At 30.6% G+C, this 14925-nt stretch overlaps 3 protein-coding genes across 4 annotated transcripts; 1 reads left to right on the top strand and 2 right to left on the bottom strand.

Annotated features, from left to right (window-relative positions):
* The first annotated feature begins 1586 nt into the window (after positions 1-1586).
* On the top strand, positions 1587-5605 carry LOC140666515 (endocuticle structural glycoprotein SgAbd-4-like). Its single transcript, XM_072893777.1, has 2 exons — positions 1587-2174; positions 5035-5605. The coding sequence occupies exons 1-2, from the start codon at positions 2163-2165 to the stop codon at positions 5479-5481; spliced, it is 459 nt and encodes a 152-aa protein (XP_072749878.1). The 5' UTR covers positions 1587-2162; the 3' UTR covers positions 5482-5605.
* Positions 5606-9621: 4016 nt separating this feature from the next.
* LOC140666744 (uncharacterized) lies at positions 9622-12870 on the bottom strand. Of its 2 annotated transcripts, none has more exons than XM_072894261.1 (3): positions 12812-12870; positions 10334-10432; positions 9622-10232 (listed from the first exon to the last, which is right to left on the bottom strand). In XM_072894261.1, exons 2-3 carry the CDS (start codon positions 10397-10399, stop codon positions 9702-9704), a joined length of 597 nt encoding a protein of 198 aa, XP_072750362.1. In that variant the 5' UTR covers positions 10400-10432; positions 12812-12870; the 3' UTR covers positions 9622-9701. The 2 variants fall into 2 exon arrangements, with proteins under 2 accessions (XP_072750362.1, XP_072750361.1); XM_072894260.1 differs by lacking the exon at positions 12812-12870 and adding an exon at positions 11204-11741.
* On the bottom strand, positions 12672-13211 carry LOC140667231 (endocuticle structural glycoprotein ABD-5-like). The gene is made up of 3 exons (XM_072894972.1): positions 13199-13211; positions 13044-13091; positions 12672-12946 (listed from the first exon to the last, which is right to left on the bottom strand). The coding sequence occupies exons 1-3, from the start codon at positions 13209-13211 to the stop codon at positions 12672-12674; spliced, it is 336 nt and encodes a 111-aa protein (XP_072751073.1).
* Between the last annotated feature and the right edge of the window lie 1714 nt (positions 13212-14925).

Below are 14925 nucleotides of genomic sequence, written 5' to 3'. Positions count from 1 at the left end.
TATTCCTAAGGCTATACTATTCGGAAGGTTCACGCCCCGTTTAAAATGATAGGGAAGTTTTCTTTCACTGTTCGAGTCCTCTCTTTCGTGATAAATATTGATTATCTTGTAATACTCTCTCATCTACGCGCGTACATTTGTACGAATGCGCACGTAATACAGCGGTAAGATCACTGGGCCAAGGACCAGCCTGGCGGCGGTCATGCTCAATTCCCACGGAAGACTGAGTAACTGGTGTTCAAGATGCTAGAGTCATTATCCTCCGATAAGTAACAGGTACAATTGAACGTAATCTTTCTCTCCTTATTGCGTAGAGAAAAATATCCGCACAATTACCACCTGCGTGATTAGAATTTGAACAATTTGTATTAGATTTAGATAACGGAATTTTTGCCATCGCAATATTACACGTGTTAGAAATTATAACTGGTGACGTAAACAACGACACGAAGATGTCTCGTGATGGTCAGAATTGTATTAGACCGTTGTTCAATTTCTACGCCATTCTGATCTCGATGGAGATATTCCAGATTTTAGGATCGCAGAACGTGAGATATCCTTTCACGATGGAGCATTGTATGCATTCGTTTGCATTTGACATTAAAACCCACGGAGACATTTCTATAGTTTCTCGTTGAATAATTCCAATCGTTATCTTCTTCACATTAACGCGTCCGCGCGTCTGACGTTCGAATAATCGAATAATAAATAGAATAAAAATTCTATTTTAAAATCTATGATTATTCATTTAAAAATTTATATAATAATAAAGACCACCTCGACATTTCTTACGTCATTTAATATGAACATAACTCTATTTTCTCTGAATTTCAGATTTTTCTGGAACTTTATATCGCGCAAAAACATCGCGAGATTTCTCTAGTCTCTTCGTAGAAATTTCTTCATACAAGTTTAGAATATGTGATAAAAACTGTGCAATTTGTATTTCGTAAATACCTCGACCACGATTACAACGCTGCAACTAACTATCTCGAATCCAGCAAGATCATAAAACATTAATGAAATCACTGTTTGCTAAATTATTCTAATTTGTACAGGATTATTTATGTGTTAACACACAAATTCTCGCACATTACACGGAATATATACGATGTATGCATATATATATATATATATATATATATATATATATGTGTGTGTGTGTTTTGATATGCACATAAATTTATGTGCTAAGACATTAATGATCAAATGTGCACAAGTCATCATCACCTTTCAACTGTCAGGGTGCGCTTGTCAGTCGGAGATATTACATTTATATATGTCTTTACATTATTAAATCTCGACTCCTACCATATTGATTTCAATTTCTGATTAAATGTAGAAACATTGCGTAAGAAAAAAAGTCTCTCATATGCATATACATCAAGAGACCAGATCGTTTCCTCGAAAATACAATCAGTCATCTTTTTCTCTTCATCGACGCATCCGCGGAGATCCGAATGATCTCAGAATCGCTCGTAGCCAGCTGCGGCGATCGAAAAAGAGAAGTCGCCATATCTCCGAGAGCCTTCGCAGGTTGCGCAAGGCAACCGTCGTTTGCCTCATGTCGTCTCCTTACGTAAGCGCGAAAACTACAAGCCGCACGGCCAACATCGCTGTCTCGTTCGATTCAAAGAAGGAAAATCTCGGTGCAACGCGAATGTGTGTACATACATATGTATGCGGTGCGCGCCACAGATGCGGGTGGTCCCCTCGAAGGCAGCTGGAGAACGCAGATGGAGAAGACCACGTGTCGCGGTGACAGTTCGAGCGGGGGTGACACTTGGGCGACGTGCTCCCGATTCTCAGGAGAGCTCTCAGGGGCAGCGCTGCGGCCACGCCGAAATAAAACTTTCCCGGGTTATGTAAAGACCGGCGCCTCCGCTTCGTGGACTCCGCCGGTATAAAGGTCGGCTCTGCCCCCAACGATCCAAGAGTTGCTAGCGAACTCCACGCCGGCGATCATCGAGAGAGGCGAGAAACGCTTTACATGTGACGCTGTCCATCGCGTTTGTTTTGCTCAGCTACATTTTTGTCAGCATTATTTATTTCATTTAAAAATCGCCTGTCACATTTTGCTCGACTCGAGACGCTTTGCTTTCTCGAGCACGTGCATCGTAATCATATTATAAAACGCGCGAATCCATCATTCAACCGGCGACATGCGTACCCTGGTAAGTTTGCTTCTTTTCAAATTTTTCTCAGATCTTACACGAGCTAATAGTAAAATTTATTGCATATTAGTTCATCTCTCTGAATCATGGAGCCGTAATAAAGTCTGTTCGATTAATTAAGTGCAATATGCTAAATAAATAATATAATTATATATATATATATATATATATATATATATATATAGAGAGAGAGAGAGAGAGAGAGTAAAAATGTAAAAAAAATCGAAGAAGCAATAATATTTCTTTTTTATATCATGATCTGAATATGATCGCAAAAAATCTCACTCTGCCAGTTGTACAAATCACAGTTTGTAGTCATATACGTATGAGTAATTCAAATGTTGAACGTAAAATTATAATAATTAAAACTGTTTTATGTTTCCTATTCTCGTGATCTTGACTATTAAAAAAAAAGTATATGCTTTATATAGAAAAAAATCTAAAACAATATATTTTTGTTAAATACTTATAAAGATAGCTTTCATATAGTATATATGTATAAACAGTTGTATGTATAAAGAGTTGTAATTTTACGAGGGAGACTGCTTTTGTAGAAGAAGCTTTTACGCGTAACGCAGATAAAGTATGATGTGCTACCGTACTCTTGTAACTTTACGAGTTTCATGTATCTAGAACAAAGGATAATACACATAAATTACAGATAAAATATATATATGTATCTATATTTTCTTTATTTTTTTATTAAGATAAAAATTAAGTATTAAGATTTAATTTTTTCAATATAAATAAAATAAATTAATTCACGCTTTCACCATGTTCATTAATATGTGCATTTTAAATTGACATCGTTAATCTCTCTCTTCTCTCCTTTTCTTTCTCTCTCTCTTTTTTCAATATAAGTTTTATTATTTAAAATTATTTATTAATGCCATCTATTTTTTATTTTACTACGGTTACGCAATTATAATAAATCATCCTGATAAAAATGTCAATAAAACTCGGTTATAAATTTTTCCTTGCGATAACTCTTCTTAAAAATAGAACGTATTCAATTTCCACATATATCTCCACATTAGTCATACTCCATACATTTAATTTCCATAACAATAAACGCAAATCCGATTATTGATTTCTCAAAATCGCGAAATTGAAATTGGTCACGTGTACATATTAATAAACGATCATGCATGATTTAACGTTACATGTATGGTGGAGCAATTCGTCATCGCATGAAAGTTACGCGGCACAAAACGACCATTATAACATTACATAATCTATTAAATTGCATAACTTCATTAAATTGTAAAGCTCACATAACGGCAACATTGTCGCGTTGCAAAAGGATAGCCAACATTCACTATAGCGAACAAGCTTTAAATCATAAATTTACATACGTATATTTTTTCCCAGCGTCTACTTTCTCGCATAGAAAATATAAACTGACCGATCAAAACATCTGCTTGATATTTAACAACAATATTATTATTGTTCAATGATATTATATTATCGTGGAGAATATATTTTACAGCAGCGGATGAAAATCGCAAGAGATTGTCAAAGGGTATAATATTGTAAAATATGAATTAAGAGAAATTTAGACGTTAAAAGTTTTTAAAGTAATATAGGTTTCGAAAAAAGAAACAGTACGATACTTTAACTTTCCACAAAAGACTAAAGTGTGAAATTATTTTAATCTATTTTTCAAATGTTACTTTTTAAATTACAAAGTTACGTTAATATGTCGACGTTTTTTATAAAATTCATTTTTCTCTTTCATCAATAGAGAATAATTTATTTACGTCGACGAATATGATTGCTCCGGTGTTGCACGATGAACGGTGACAAGCGCACCTGTTAAACCGGCACTAAACGAATCGGTCTTGGATGCTAATTGGAAACCATGGGAAAAAGTCACGTTCGAAGCGATTGTAACGTAATACGGTGCCATTAACGTGCGATGCCCTCTTGTTCCTCTTACCGATCGCAGTGAACATACCGTGATCTACCAACACATTCATCTTGCGCTGACCTTTCACGGGGAAAGGTATCTCCGGCGTCTCTTTATGGGACGGACATAAAGAGAATTACAAAGCATACAGTGTATACGTATAGACAGTTCTCCACACTTTGGTATCTCACGCGTCGAAGTTATTAAACATCCTCTCCGAGATGTAAACACTTACAATTAGACTATCCCAATTTGTTGTTGTTGCTTCTGTCTGGATATTATCTTGACTACCACGTGTCAAGTCTGTCCATTAAAATATTTGCGTGTGATAATACGAGCCATATTTTTAGTATTTTTAATACGCCTTTACGCCTGTAAAATATATGAAAGCAAATTTAATGTGATCGTAAACGCTTGCTGTGCGAAGTCAATGTATTTATTACTCGATAAGCGAGAGTTCGTCGCAAGAAGGACGCCCGGTGTCATCGCTGTCCCATTAAATTCCAGAAACGACGTTATATCCAAAATAGATGATGTAATTAACTCGATATTTATGATGAATTATTAATCATCATTATGCAAACTATGGCGCATGTTCTCGCGAATAAATCAAGCACGACGTTTTGAGATATTTTAGATTTCAATATAAAACACAAGTATAAAATTTCTACCATAGAAAGATTTACATCGACTTTAAACTAAACGTAAAAATTATCAATCAAATTATTGTGACATTTAAACGCATTTTCACAAATAAAATCTCTTCTTATGAAATCCCTGCAAGTCTAAGCTTTAGACATAAATTTTAATAAACGACAGATACATAATATCTAAAATGATGCTGCATGTAACAATTTTACAAGATTTGTAATAAGATATATTTTTTTTTTTTAACAGAAAAGCCAGATATGACGACGAAAGGAAAAAAGATATTAACTTGCACATTTTCAGTTGTTAATAGCCTTGTTTGGATTGGTCCACGGTCAATTCTCTCCAGAGCCAGAGAGGATTGTGAGTTACTCGCGCGATCTCGGCGATTCCCGCGGGCACTATTCCTTCTCTTACGAAACAGCGGGCGGAATCGTTCAACAAGAGACTGGCAGTCGCAAGTACGCCGGCACCGAAGACGAATCGCAGCTCATCCAAGGCTCCGTTCAGTACAATGCACCGGACGGAACTCCTATCTCCATAAGTTGGACCGCCGATGAGTTTGGCACCCAGGTCGCCGGTTCCCATCTTCCTACCCCGCCTCCCATTCCACCGGAAATTCAACGTGCCCTGGACTGGATCGCTAAACAACCCAGCACTCCGGAACCGATCGAGAAGGATAATCCAACGCAGAATGCTGTGCCTCGTGACAATCGTTCGCAAAGATTCTTTTCGAATAAACGAAACTAAATGTGCACCCTCGAATTAAGATCCTACAACATCCTACATTTACCGCATCGTATAATGTGACATATAATAAACTTGTATTTTTATATAAATTCTCCTAGAACTACTGTTTCAATGATCTGGATGAATTTTGACTGAAGAATTGTTGCTTTCTATAATAAAATATATGTAAGATTTTTCTTACAATTAGATATAAAGTCAAATAAGGACATTGTCCTTTTACTTTCATCTATTATACTTTGAATCGTTTCCACATAATCTCACAATTAAATGCAAATAGTAAAATATTTTAAAATATAAAAAGAAAAAAAAACAGTTTTTTTTATGTTAGCCGAGTATAACATCTTTGTCTATTTTGTTGTCCCTTTTATTGTAATTTTTAAACTCAGATGAATAATCGATTATATGACATTCGAATGCATATGCAAGAAATAGCGTAAACGTAAGTATACGCTGAAATTATTTGATTCATAAATACGTTTTATTTTTTCTATACATTTTTTAAAGCATGATTTCACAGATGGAACGGCGATAATTTAATTTATTTATAATTAATTATACTATAATTAATAAATAAAGATCTTTGTAGAACAAGTTTAAACAAATTTGAACAATAACTATAATATATAAATGCGATGCTATCTTTAACAATATATCGATATTCAATGTAATGAAAGTATCGTATTTATACAACTTTTTTAATACATGCATTGTAATTTAATTATGTAAATTTTTCTTTTAATTATATATTTAATCATTCATCTACTTGAATATTGATGTTACGTATTTTTACAAATTAAATTATCGCGTCTCATTTGTGAAATTATACACCAAGAACTTATTTCGATAAAACTCGAAAGTACAAATATCAAAAGGCACAATTATTATTCGCCATTTAAACGCTAGTTATGGTTACCATTCACTCAATAATTAATTGGAGATACTATTGTGTTGCAATATTTTTATAAAATAATAGAAGTTCATAATAGTTCTCAAAAAAGACGTTTGCGTATAAAAGAATTACGCATAGTGCACCGCACTTTGACATAACATTTTATTAACTGCTGTTAAAAATGTTGTAAGTAGTCGTCAACGTGACAATTAAAAAATCACAAATACTATTGTTTATCATTACCTTTAATAGGTACCAATATTTATAATATTTATATAATACTATCGAGATTTTTCTTTTTACATACCAAGTCCTATAACAAATAAACATTTATCTAAGCATAAAACAACTCAAATATTTACAAATAAATTAAATTTTGAAATTGCTAATTATTGAGTACCTACTCCATGTCTCGATGCAATAACAATCAAGTGCGTGTCGAATTTTTTTAATTTCTCATCTTGTACGGGCCCACCACCGATTCCACCTATATTTCCAGTTCAATGTTCCTATTGCTCTCTGTTCTCTTCAGGATGTTTAGTGATATATTAAAATGTTATTTTAATTGATGATGTGGATATGTGTATTTTTCAGCTGGACTTTGTTTTCACTAATCACATTTGAGATCTTACAAGCATTGCTCTTGGCATCAGTGTAGCTGTATGTAATTAATCTCATGCCTTCTAGTCCTTTTGCTCAGTGTTTGTATCATTGTGATGATGATTTTGGAACTGCTTGAAGTCATTGAGGTCAGGAATTAGTAACGGTACAGCTATCTGATTTATAAATGCAGAATCTGAAAGCAATAATCTTATAGCTGAATTTCTATTGCCAGTTCTGTTATACTTTTCTCGCTTTTCCAGAATCTTCTCTTTCTGGTCCACATTGAGATGATCGTTTTCCTGCCAGTATGTTGTAATTATAATTGTAAAAAACTTACTTAGCCGTAATGTAATGGTACTAACATGCAAGTAGTAAAGATTGAATTCTTACAAGTTTTTCTTGATTCACATCAGTGTTACGGGTAATCTTTCTGTATTTCTTATTATTACTGCTAAGAACGCACAAAGTAATTGTCAGAAAAAAAGAATTATATATATAACTTTTGTAAATTAAATGTATCGTAAATTTGATTTAAATATTATTAAAAAGTACAAAAAAGTTATTACATATTCTTATATTAACAAGATCAATTTTAATAAAACCTATTTAAACTAAAATCTATCTATTTCTGTAATTTACAATGTAAATATAATGTGTCAAAATTAGACATAATTATAATACCTACTGACACACAATTTATTATTGGTATAATGCATTTTTGTCTTATGATATATAATCTGAAGCGCATAATGTGTGTACAACTAATTTTTATGCAATTAATGTGAACTTATGATCTGTAAAATCGCGATAAAATGTATCAATCGGTATATACAGAGTATCCCCAATTTAAATGGCAAAACTTTGGGAGCGTGTAGGGGACCGAAAAACTAAGACAAAAAGTCCTTTAGAGATTTGCTCGTTTTTGCTCCAAGTTAAATTATAATATTTATACGTTTTATCAAATTAATATAAATTTACTGTGATAAAAAGGCCTGGTATTATAAGAATCTCATTGAATTATAGAAACAACGAAATTATTACATCCAAAATAGATGATTTAATGAATTTGATATTTATGAAAAACCATTAATCACACCATTATGCAAACTATCACTCACGTTTTTACGAATAGATCCAGACTAAGCTTTCCGATATTTTAGATGTTAATATAAAGCCAAATATATAAATTTTATCAAGGAGAGATTACATCGCTTTCAAAATAAACAGTGTAAAAATTATCGATTACATTGTTCTGATACTAAAATGTATTTTTACAAATAAAATCCATTCCATTCTGTAGATACAATATTAATAAACGGCAAAGACAAATATTAATAAACGGCAGATACGTAATATATTAATTGATGCTGCCTGTAACAATTTCAAGATTTGAAACGATACATACTTACTTTTAATAGAAAAGATACGACGACAAAAAGCAAAAAGATATTAACTTTATATTTTTAGTTATCATGAATTACACGTGCGATCTCGGCAAAACCCGAGGACACTACTTTTTGTTGACGAAATGGTAGCTAGAATCGTTTAAGACAAGACGGTTGCAAGTACGTTGGTACCGAAGACAAGGCGCAGCTCATCCGGACTCTGTCCATTCAGTACAATTAATCGGACGGAACCCCTGTCTCCATAAGTTTAGCACTCAAGTTACCGGCTCTCATCTTCCTACCCCGCTTCCTATTCCTTCGGCAATCTAACATGCCCTGGACTGTATCGCTAAGCAACTCACCACTGCGGAACCGATCGAGAAAGACAATCTAACGTAGAATACTGTTCCTCGCGACGATCGGTCACTAAGATTCTTTTCGAATAAATGAACCTTTGCGCGCTCTCAAATTAAGTCTACCCGCAACATTTTAATATTTACCTTATTTAATTATATTACTTAAAGAATATAATTATTATTCGAAACTAAGATGTTAATTATAATTACTATAGCAACTAAATATATATATATATATATATATATATATATATAAAATAATAAATATATAATAAATATATTTATTCGATCATTAATTCATATATGAGATATTATTGTATTGCAATATCTATAAAATATATAAAATAATAGATCATAAAAGTTCTTCAAAAAAAAAGATCTTTACATACGAAAAAAATTGCGGATAATACATTAAACTTCCATATTATTATAGCCCTTTTTTTGTTGCATTATTAACAGTTCTTCTGTTAAAAATGTTGCAAGAAGCCGTCGATAACAATTAAAAAACCAAATAGTATGGTTTATCATTACCTTTGATAAATCGATCTAACAACAGATATGCTTATATAAATATTTATATATATATATAATCGAGATTTCATTTTCTTATACACTAATAATAAATCGTACAAAAAATAAAAATTTATAGGCGTAACTACAAAAATATTCATAAGAAAAATTGCACCTTCAGATTTCTGACTACGGAGATTAAATATTCCATCTCTCAATGCGATCGCAATCAAGTGCGTGTCAAATTCTTTTGATCTCTTTTTTTGTGTAGACTCACTACCGATTTTATTTATATTTTCAGTTCAATGTTCTTATTGTCTTTAATGCTCTTTCCGTTCTCTTCAGGATGTTTATTGATTATATTGAAAATTTTTTTTCATTAATGATGTGTACGTGTATTTTTCAGTTGCAATTTTTATTAGCTACATATAAAACCTTATAAACATTTCCGTTAGTGTCAATGTAACTGTAGCTATCTCATGCCTGGACCATCTGCTCGGTGTCTGTATGATTGAGACGATCATCTTTTTGATCTCGGATGCCGGTATCAATGTTATAACTATAAAGAGATTTGCTTGGCAGATAGTCACGTGAAGGTGATGACATCGGCGGAAATATAGAAAATGGCTCAGTGGATGTCGGTTCGGTTGTCTTTGTGGATGTCGGTGGCTGTAGGGTTGGCAATACAGCAAATTTATTAGGATTAGGTGGTTCATCACCATCTGATTCTTCATTTAGTTCATCATTTAGTTGCTTGTACGAGCTAACAACACCCATATTGCCTAAGTCAGGATCAGTAGAATCAGTTACAGGTAATCTTGATGGTGTTTTAGATAACATTCTTATAGGTAATCTTATAAGTGTCATAGACTCTCTTATTGGTAATCTTATAGGTGACGTTCTTCTTTTTACTGTTACTAGTGTCATAACATCAGTGTAGTTGTAGCCTTCACCTGGCGTTTCCAAAACCTTTTCACTAATGACCACATCATTGAGGCGAACGGTTTTCTGCGCATAAATGCCGGTATCAATGTTGTAAATGTAGTTGTAAAAAAACTTACAATTAGTCATAATGTATTTGAATATGCTAATAAAGATTAAGTACTTACGATTTTGGCTTGATTCACATCGGAAGGGTTTGTTACAGATAATCTTTGCGTTTTCGCTATTATCATCGCCACTTCCGTCAAAAAACACAAAGTAATTGTCTAAAAAAAAGAATTATATAATTTATGTAATTCAGATGTATCGTAAATTTAATTTAAATTCTATTATAAAAAACGAAAAAATTTTTAAATATTCTTATATTGATTGATAAATAATATAAAATTCATCTAAACTACAATCTATCTATATATCTACAGTGTAAATATATATGTGTCCAAATTAAACATATACTTATAGTACTGAAAAGCAACTTATTATTAGTACAATGTATCTTATAATATATAAACTGATGAACTGCAATATGACTTTTTTTGCGTGATGTGTCTACAACTAAATTCTATAATTGTGTAATTGTAATCTGTTAAATCGCGATAAAATCGATCATTTATAGATACGATATCATTGTCTATATTAACGTCGAATATTTTAACTTAAAATTCATGTTACACATTTCAGAAAGAAACTTTTCAAGAAAAACATGTATAACATATTTATGCATTTTGTAACATTTGCTGTAAGCATTTGTTTCACATATATATTTATTTATTAATTAATTGAAATGTGTATAGTTAAATGGCTTTATCAATAACATTAAAAATTTAATAATTTGAAATAACTACTTAATTTTGCATTTCAACATTATCAAGTATATTTAAATTAAAGAAAGTTTTTATTACACAGACTATACAATCAAGAAATGATTTGTGTTGATTTACAAAAATTATAGATAAATCAATAAAGTTATAACTATATATACAAATATAACTTTGCATTACAGAACACGTCTTATTCGCACAAGTATTCAAACTCACTAATAAATTCATGTTAAATAAACATATACTCTTTTTCTAGTTACTGTTTGAATATCTTCACTATACTGATTTAGCATTTCATGCCAGCTTTATATATCTGCTATAATCTCTAAAGATTTTGTAACATTTTAAGGTACTTTGGATTTCTATCTCCTTACACAACTCCTGATCTCCTTGAAATAATTTTAAATTTATACTTGATGGACAAACGTATAAAATTACAGGAGTCAGTTGAATTTGTATTTAATAAAAAAATGTGTATTCACTCATTGAAGATCTAAAGGGACAAAAGTTATAAATCTCGTCATTGAAAAAAGAGAAGAAAAATACGTGCACACTGATCTGATAATTGTAACACTTTCCAAATGAGTTTGATGACATGCAAAATGACACTTTTAATATATGTTGGATTGCAATTTCGTATTTTGAAACGACTGTAAAGATAGATTATACTAACAGGATCACTTATTGCAAATGAAATTACAAATATGTAAAAGCATAATATAATTAATTTCACGAACATTTATAGTCTCAATCCAACCGATATTTTAATGTGTCACTAGTTATAAAAAAGTGCTATAAAATATTTTACAATTTTTAACGTCAAATGCAGCCGGTACTGTTACATACGTTATTTTAATATAAAAATGATGAATATTTATATTAAAATACGATTCGTGACTATCAGAGATTCTCATATATTCATGATATATATTTAAAACAATGCGTAATTATCCATTACAGTTGATGTAACATTTATAATGTGAAGTAAATAAATCAACATATCATCGAATCACATATCTATCAATATATTTATAATTTTTTTCTTTTAAGATTTTAATTATTGAATTATCTCGTGCGACTCTACATTTAATCTAAAATTCTGAAAATTTAGAATGTTTCAATAATGGTCTCTGCGTATTGTTGGAAAATATAAATGTTAATTTTTCTCGTATAACTAGACACGTTTCATAATTTTTTGTACTTGACATAAGTGAAAAAATTGATCGTTAGATTTATCGAATCAATTACTATCATTTATAAACGTGAAGTTGCTAATATAATTTTATATAATAATCATCTATAATAACTACAAGCAAATAATGTTAATTATGTGAGAAGTGCGGTAATTTGGCAAAAATTGTATAAAAATAATTAATTGAACATTATTCAAATATTGATAAACTAATTTTGCAAAATTTACGATATCTATTTACTGATAGTATAAAATTAATAATGTTATATGTAAATATAAATTATATAAATTTAATAATAACATTATAAAATACAAAAATACACAAATACAAAAATAATCATGACGCGAATATCCGTGTCTCAAAAGATTATTGACAGAAAGATCGCGATCGAGTTCACGCTTGGTTTTTTTTCGCTCTATTATTTAATTATTTTGTCAAGACTCGTTTGCGATTTGCCGATTTTACTCATATTTTTGTTATGTATAGTGTTCTTATTCCTTTTCATTCTTTTTCGAGTGTTCGGCGATATACTGAAGGGCCTTTTCAATTAGTGGTGGTACTGTGGGCAAGTGAGCACCCTCCGGCTGAAATCCATTTTCATTGGCTCTATATGAAACTTGGAAGATGTTACCCTCGTTGTCAGTATAACTGTAGCTGCCTTGTACGTCTAGGGTTTCTTGATCAAGTCCGAATTTTTTTAGAACAGCATCTTCTTGAGCCTGAATGCCGGTATCAGTGTTATAATTGTAATTGTAAAGCCTCTTGACTGGAATTCTTGGAGTTGGCGTGGTAGGCGTGATTGTGATAGAGGCGGTAGTTTTTTAAAATATCATCTTATAAGATGTTGTTACATTTTCTCTTACTGCTTTCGTTATCACTGTCGTTTTTATCAGAACGCAAAAAATAATTGTCTGAAAATACAAAGAATCTTATAGGATTTTTGATTATAAAATTTTGATCATAAAATTGATTTAAATTCTACTGCAGAACACAAGAAAATTCTTGAATATTTTTATACCGTCAAGATCCATTAACAACCAATAGGGATACCGAAATATGTCTAATATAAATATAATATATTTAAATTATAAAATATAATGTGTCCAGTGCAGAAGAGTAATTTATTTGATATATCGATATAATGTAGTTTCGTCTTACAGTATATACTCTGATAAAGAGCTTTGTATGTAATATTATTATTTTTTATGTGATGTGTACAGTAATTATACTTCTATATAATTAATATATGATTATAATCTGCTAAAACGCAATAAAATGTTAATTGATTTATATATAATTAACGATTAGAGATAGCCCTATATTTCTAGAAGAAATTTGTCAAAAGATGTATGGCTTTTTTATGTTTTTTTATAACATTTGTTGTAAATACTTATTCCATATATACAACTTATTTATATTAGTTAACTAAATGTTTAAATTATATAAATATATCAAAACTATTAGATGATTTGACGTAACTGTATAACTTTTACAGTTCAATATTATCTATTACTTGTAAGCTAAAGAAATTTTTATTTAATTATCTGACCGAGAGAAATTGCTTGTATAAATTCACAAAAATATTTGATTTACAAAAATATTTGATTTACAAAAATGGTATATTTGTGATTGCATATAGATCTCACGACATTATTTTATATAATGTGTTTTATTCTGAAAAATGTAAATTCACTAATAAATTCATGTCGAAAACAGATATACTATTTTTCTAGCTACAGCTTGGAAATTTTTCACTACACTGACTTAACATTCTGCGCACTGACTTAGCATTCTGCATCTTTATATATATTTCTACCATTCACAAAGATTCTGTAATTGTAAAAAATATCTTAGACTTTCCTTTTTCCTTGGCATTTTCATCTTTCTAAAAATTAGTCTGTAGATAAGCTAAATGCTTATATAAATTCACTCAACAGAACAAACTTATAAATCTCGTTATTTAGAAAAGCAAAGAAAAATAAACCAAGAATTAATTAAATATTATCCAAATATTAACGCATTTATTTTACAATATTTACAATGCAGAATAGAAAAGAAAAATGTCACATATCTACATTTTATAATTATAATATGATTAGAAATGGCAAAAATTGCGCAAGCATATACAAAGCTCATTCAGAAAAAAATGGACATAAGATAATATATATGATCTTGTATAATTATATAAATTTTTTTTTCTTGGGTTATCATCTCTTTTTGATAAGATTTTAAATTTATACTTTACTCAATATAATGAAAGCATCGTATTCATACAATTTTTTTATACGTGCATTGTAATTTATGTAATTTTTTTTATTATATATCTAATCATTTATCTGAATAATGATATAGCGTAATCTTACAAATTAAATTATCACCATGCCATCGGTGAAATTATGCATTAAGAACTTATTTCGATATAACTTATTTATAAATGTAGAATCGGTGTTTATGTGATTGAGATGAACAGCTCGTTGGTTGAGGTCTGACATGAATATCGCGTTTTTGTACATTGGCGGACTTTTTTAATAACACATTATGTTCTTCAATTTCCTTGTAATTTCCATCATTCCAATCAATTACGTCTGAGTAACTTTTCATGCATGCACACTTATGCAAAACATGATATCCTTGACAAGATTTAAAATTTATGTGCATAAAATCACATAAAGTCGACTGAATTTTAATTTATTAAAGAAATATAAATTCACCGAACAGGACGATGTTATAAATCTCGTTATTTAG

This window comes from Anoplolepis gracilipes, chromosome 6 (genome assembly GCF_047496725.1).
Source record: "Anoplolepis gracilipes chromosome 6, ASM4749672v1, whole genome shotgun sequence".
In the NCBI taxonomy this organism is placed as follows: domain Eukaryota; kingdom Metazoa; phylum Arthropoda; class Insecta; order Hymenoptera; family Formicidae; genus Anoplolepis; species Anoplolepis gracilipes.
Note: the sequence above shows the minus strand (reverse complement) of the source record. Positions and strands in the feature narration are given on the sequence as shown.

Coding starts and splice junctions, on each gene's coding strand:
- LOC140666744 (XM_072894260.1), bottom strand. Junction 10,233..10,333: donor ATGTGAATCAAGCCAAAATC/GTAAGTACTTAA, acceptor ATTTATGCGCAG/AAAACCGTTCGCCTCAATGA.
- LOC140667231 (XM_072894972.1), bottom strand. Junction 12,947..13,043: donor CGACAGTGATAACGAAAGCA/GTAAGAGAAAAT, acceptor CAAGAATTCCAG/TCAAGAGGCTTTACAATTAC.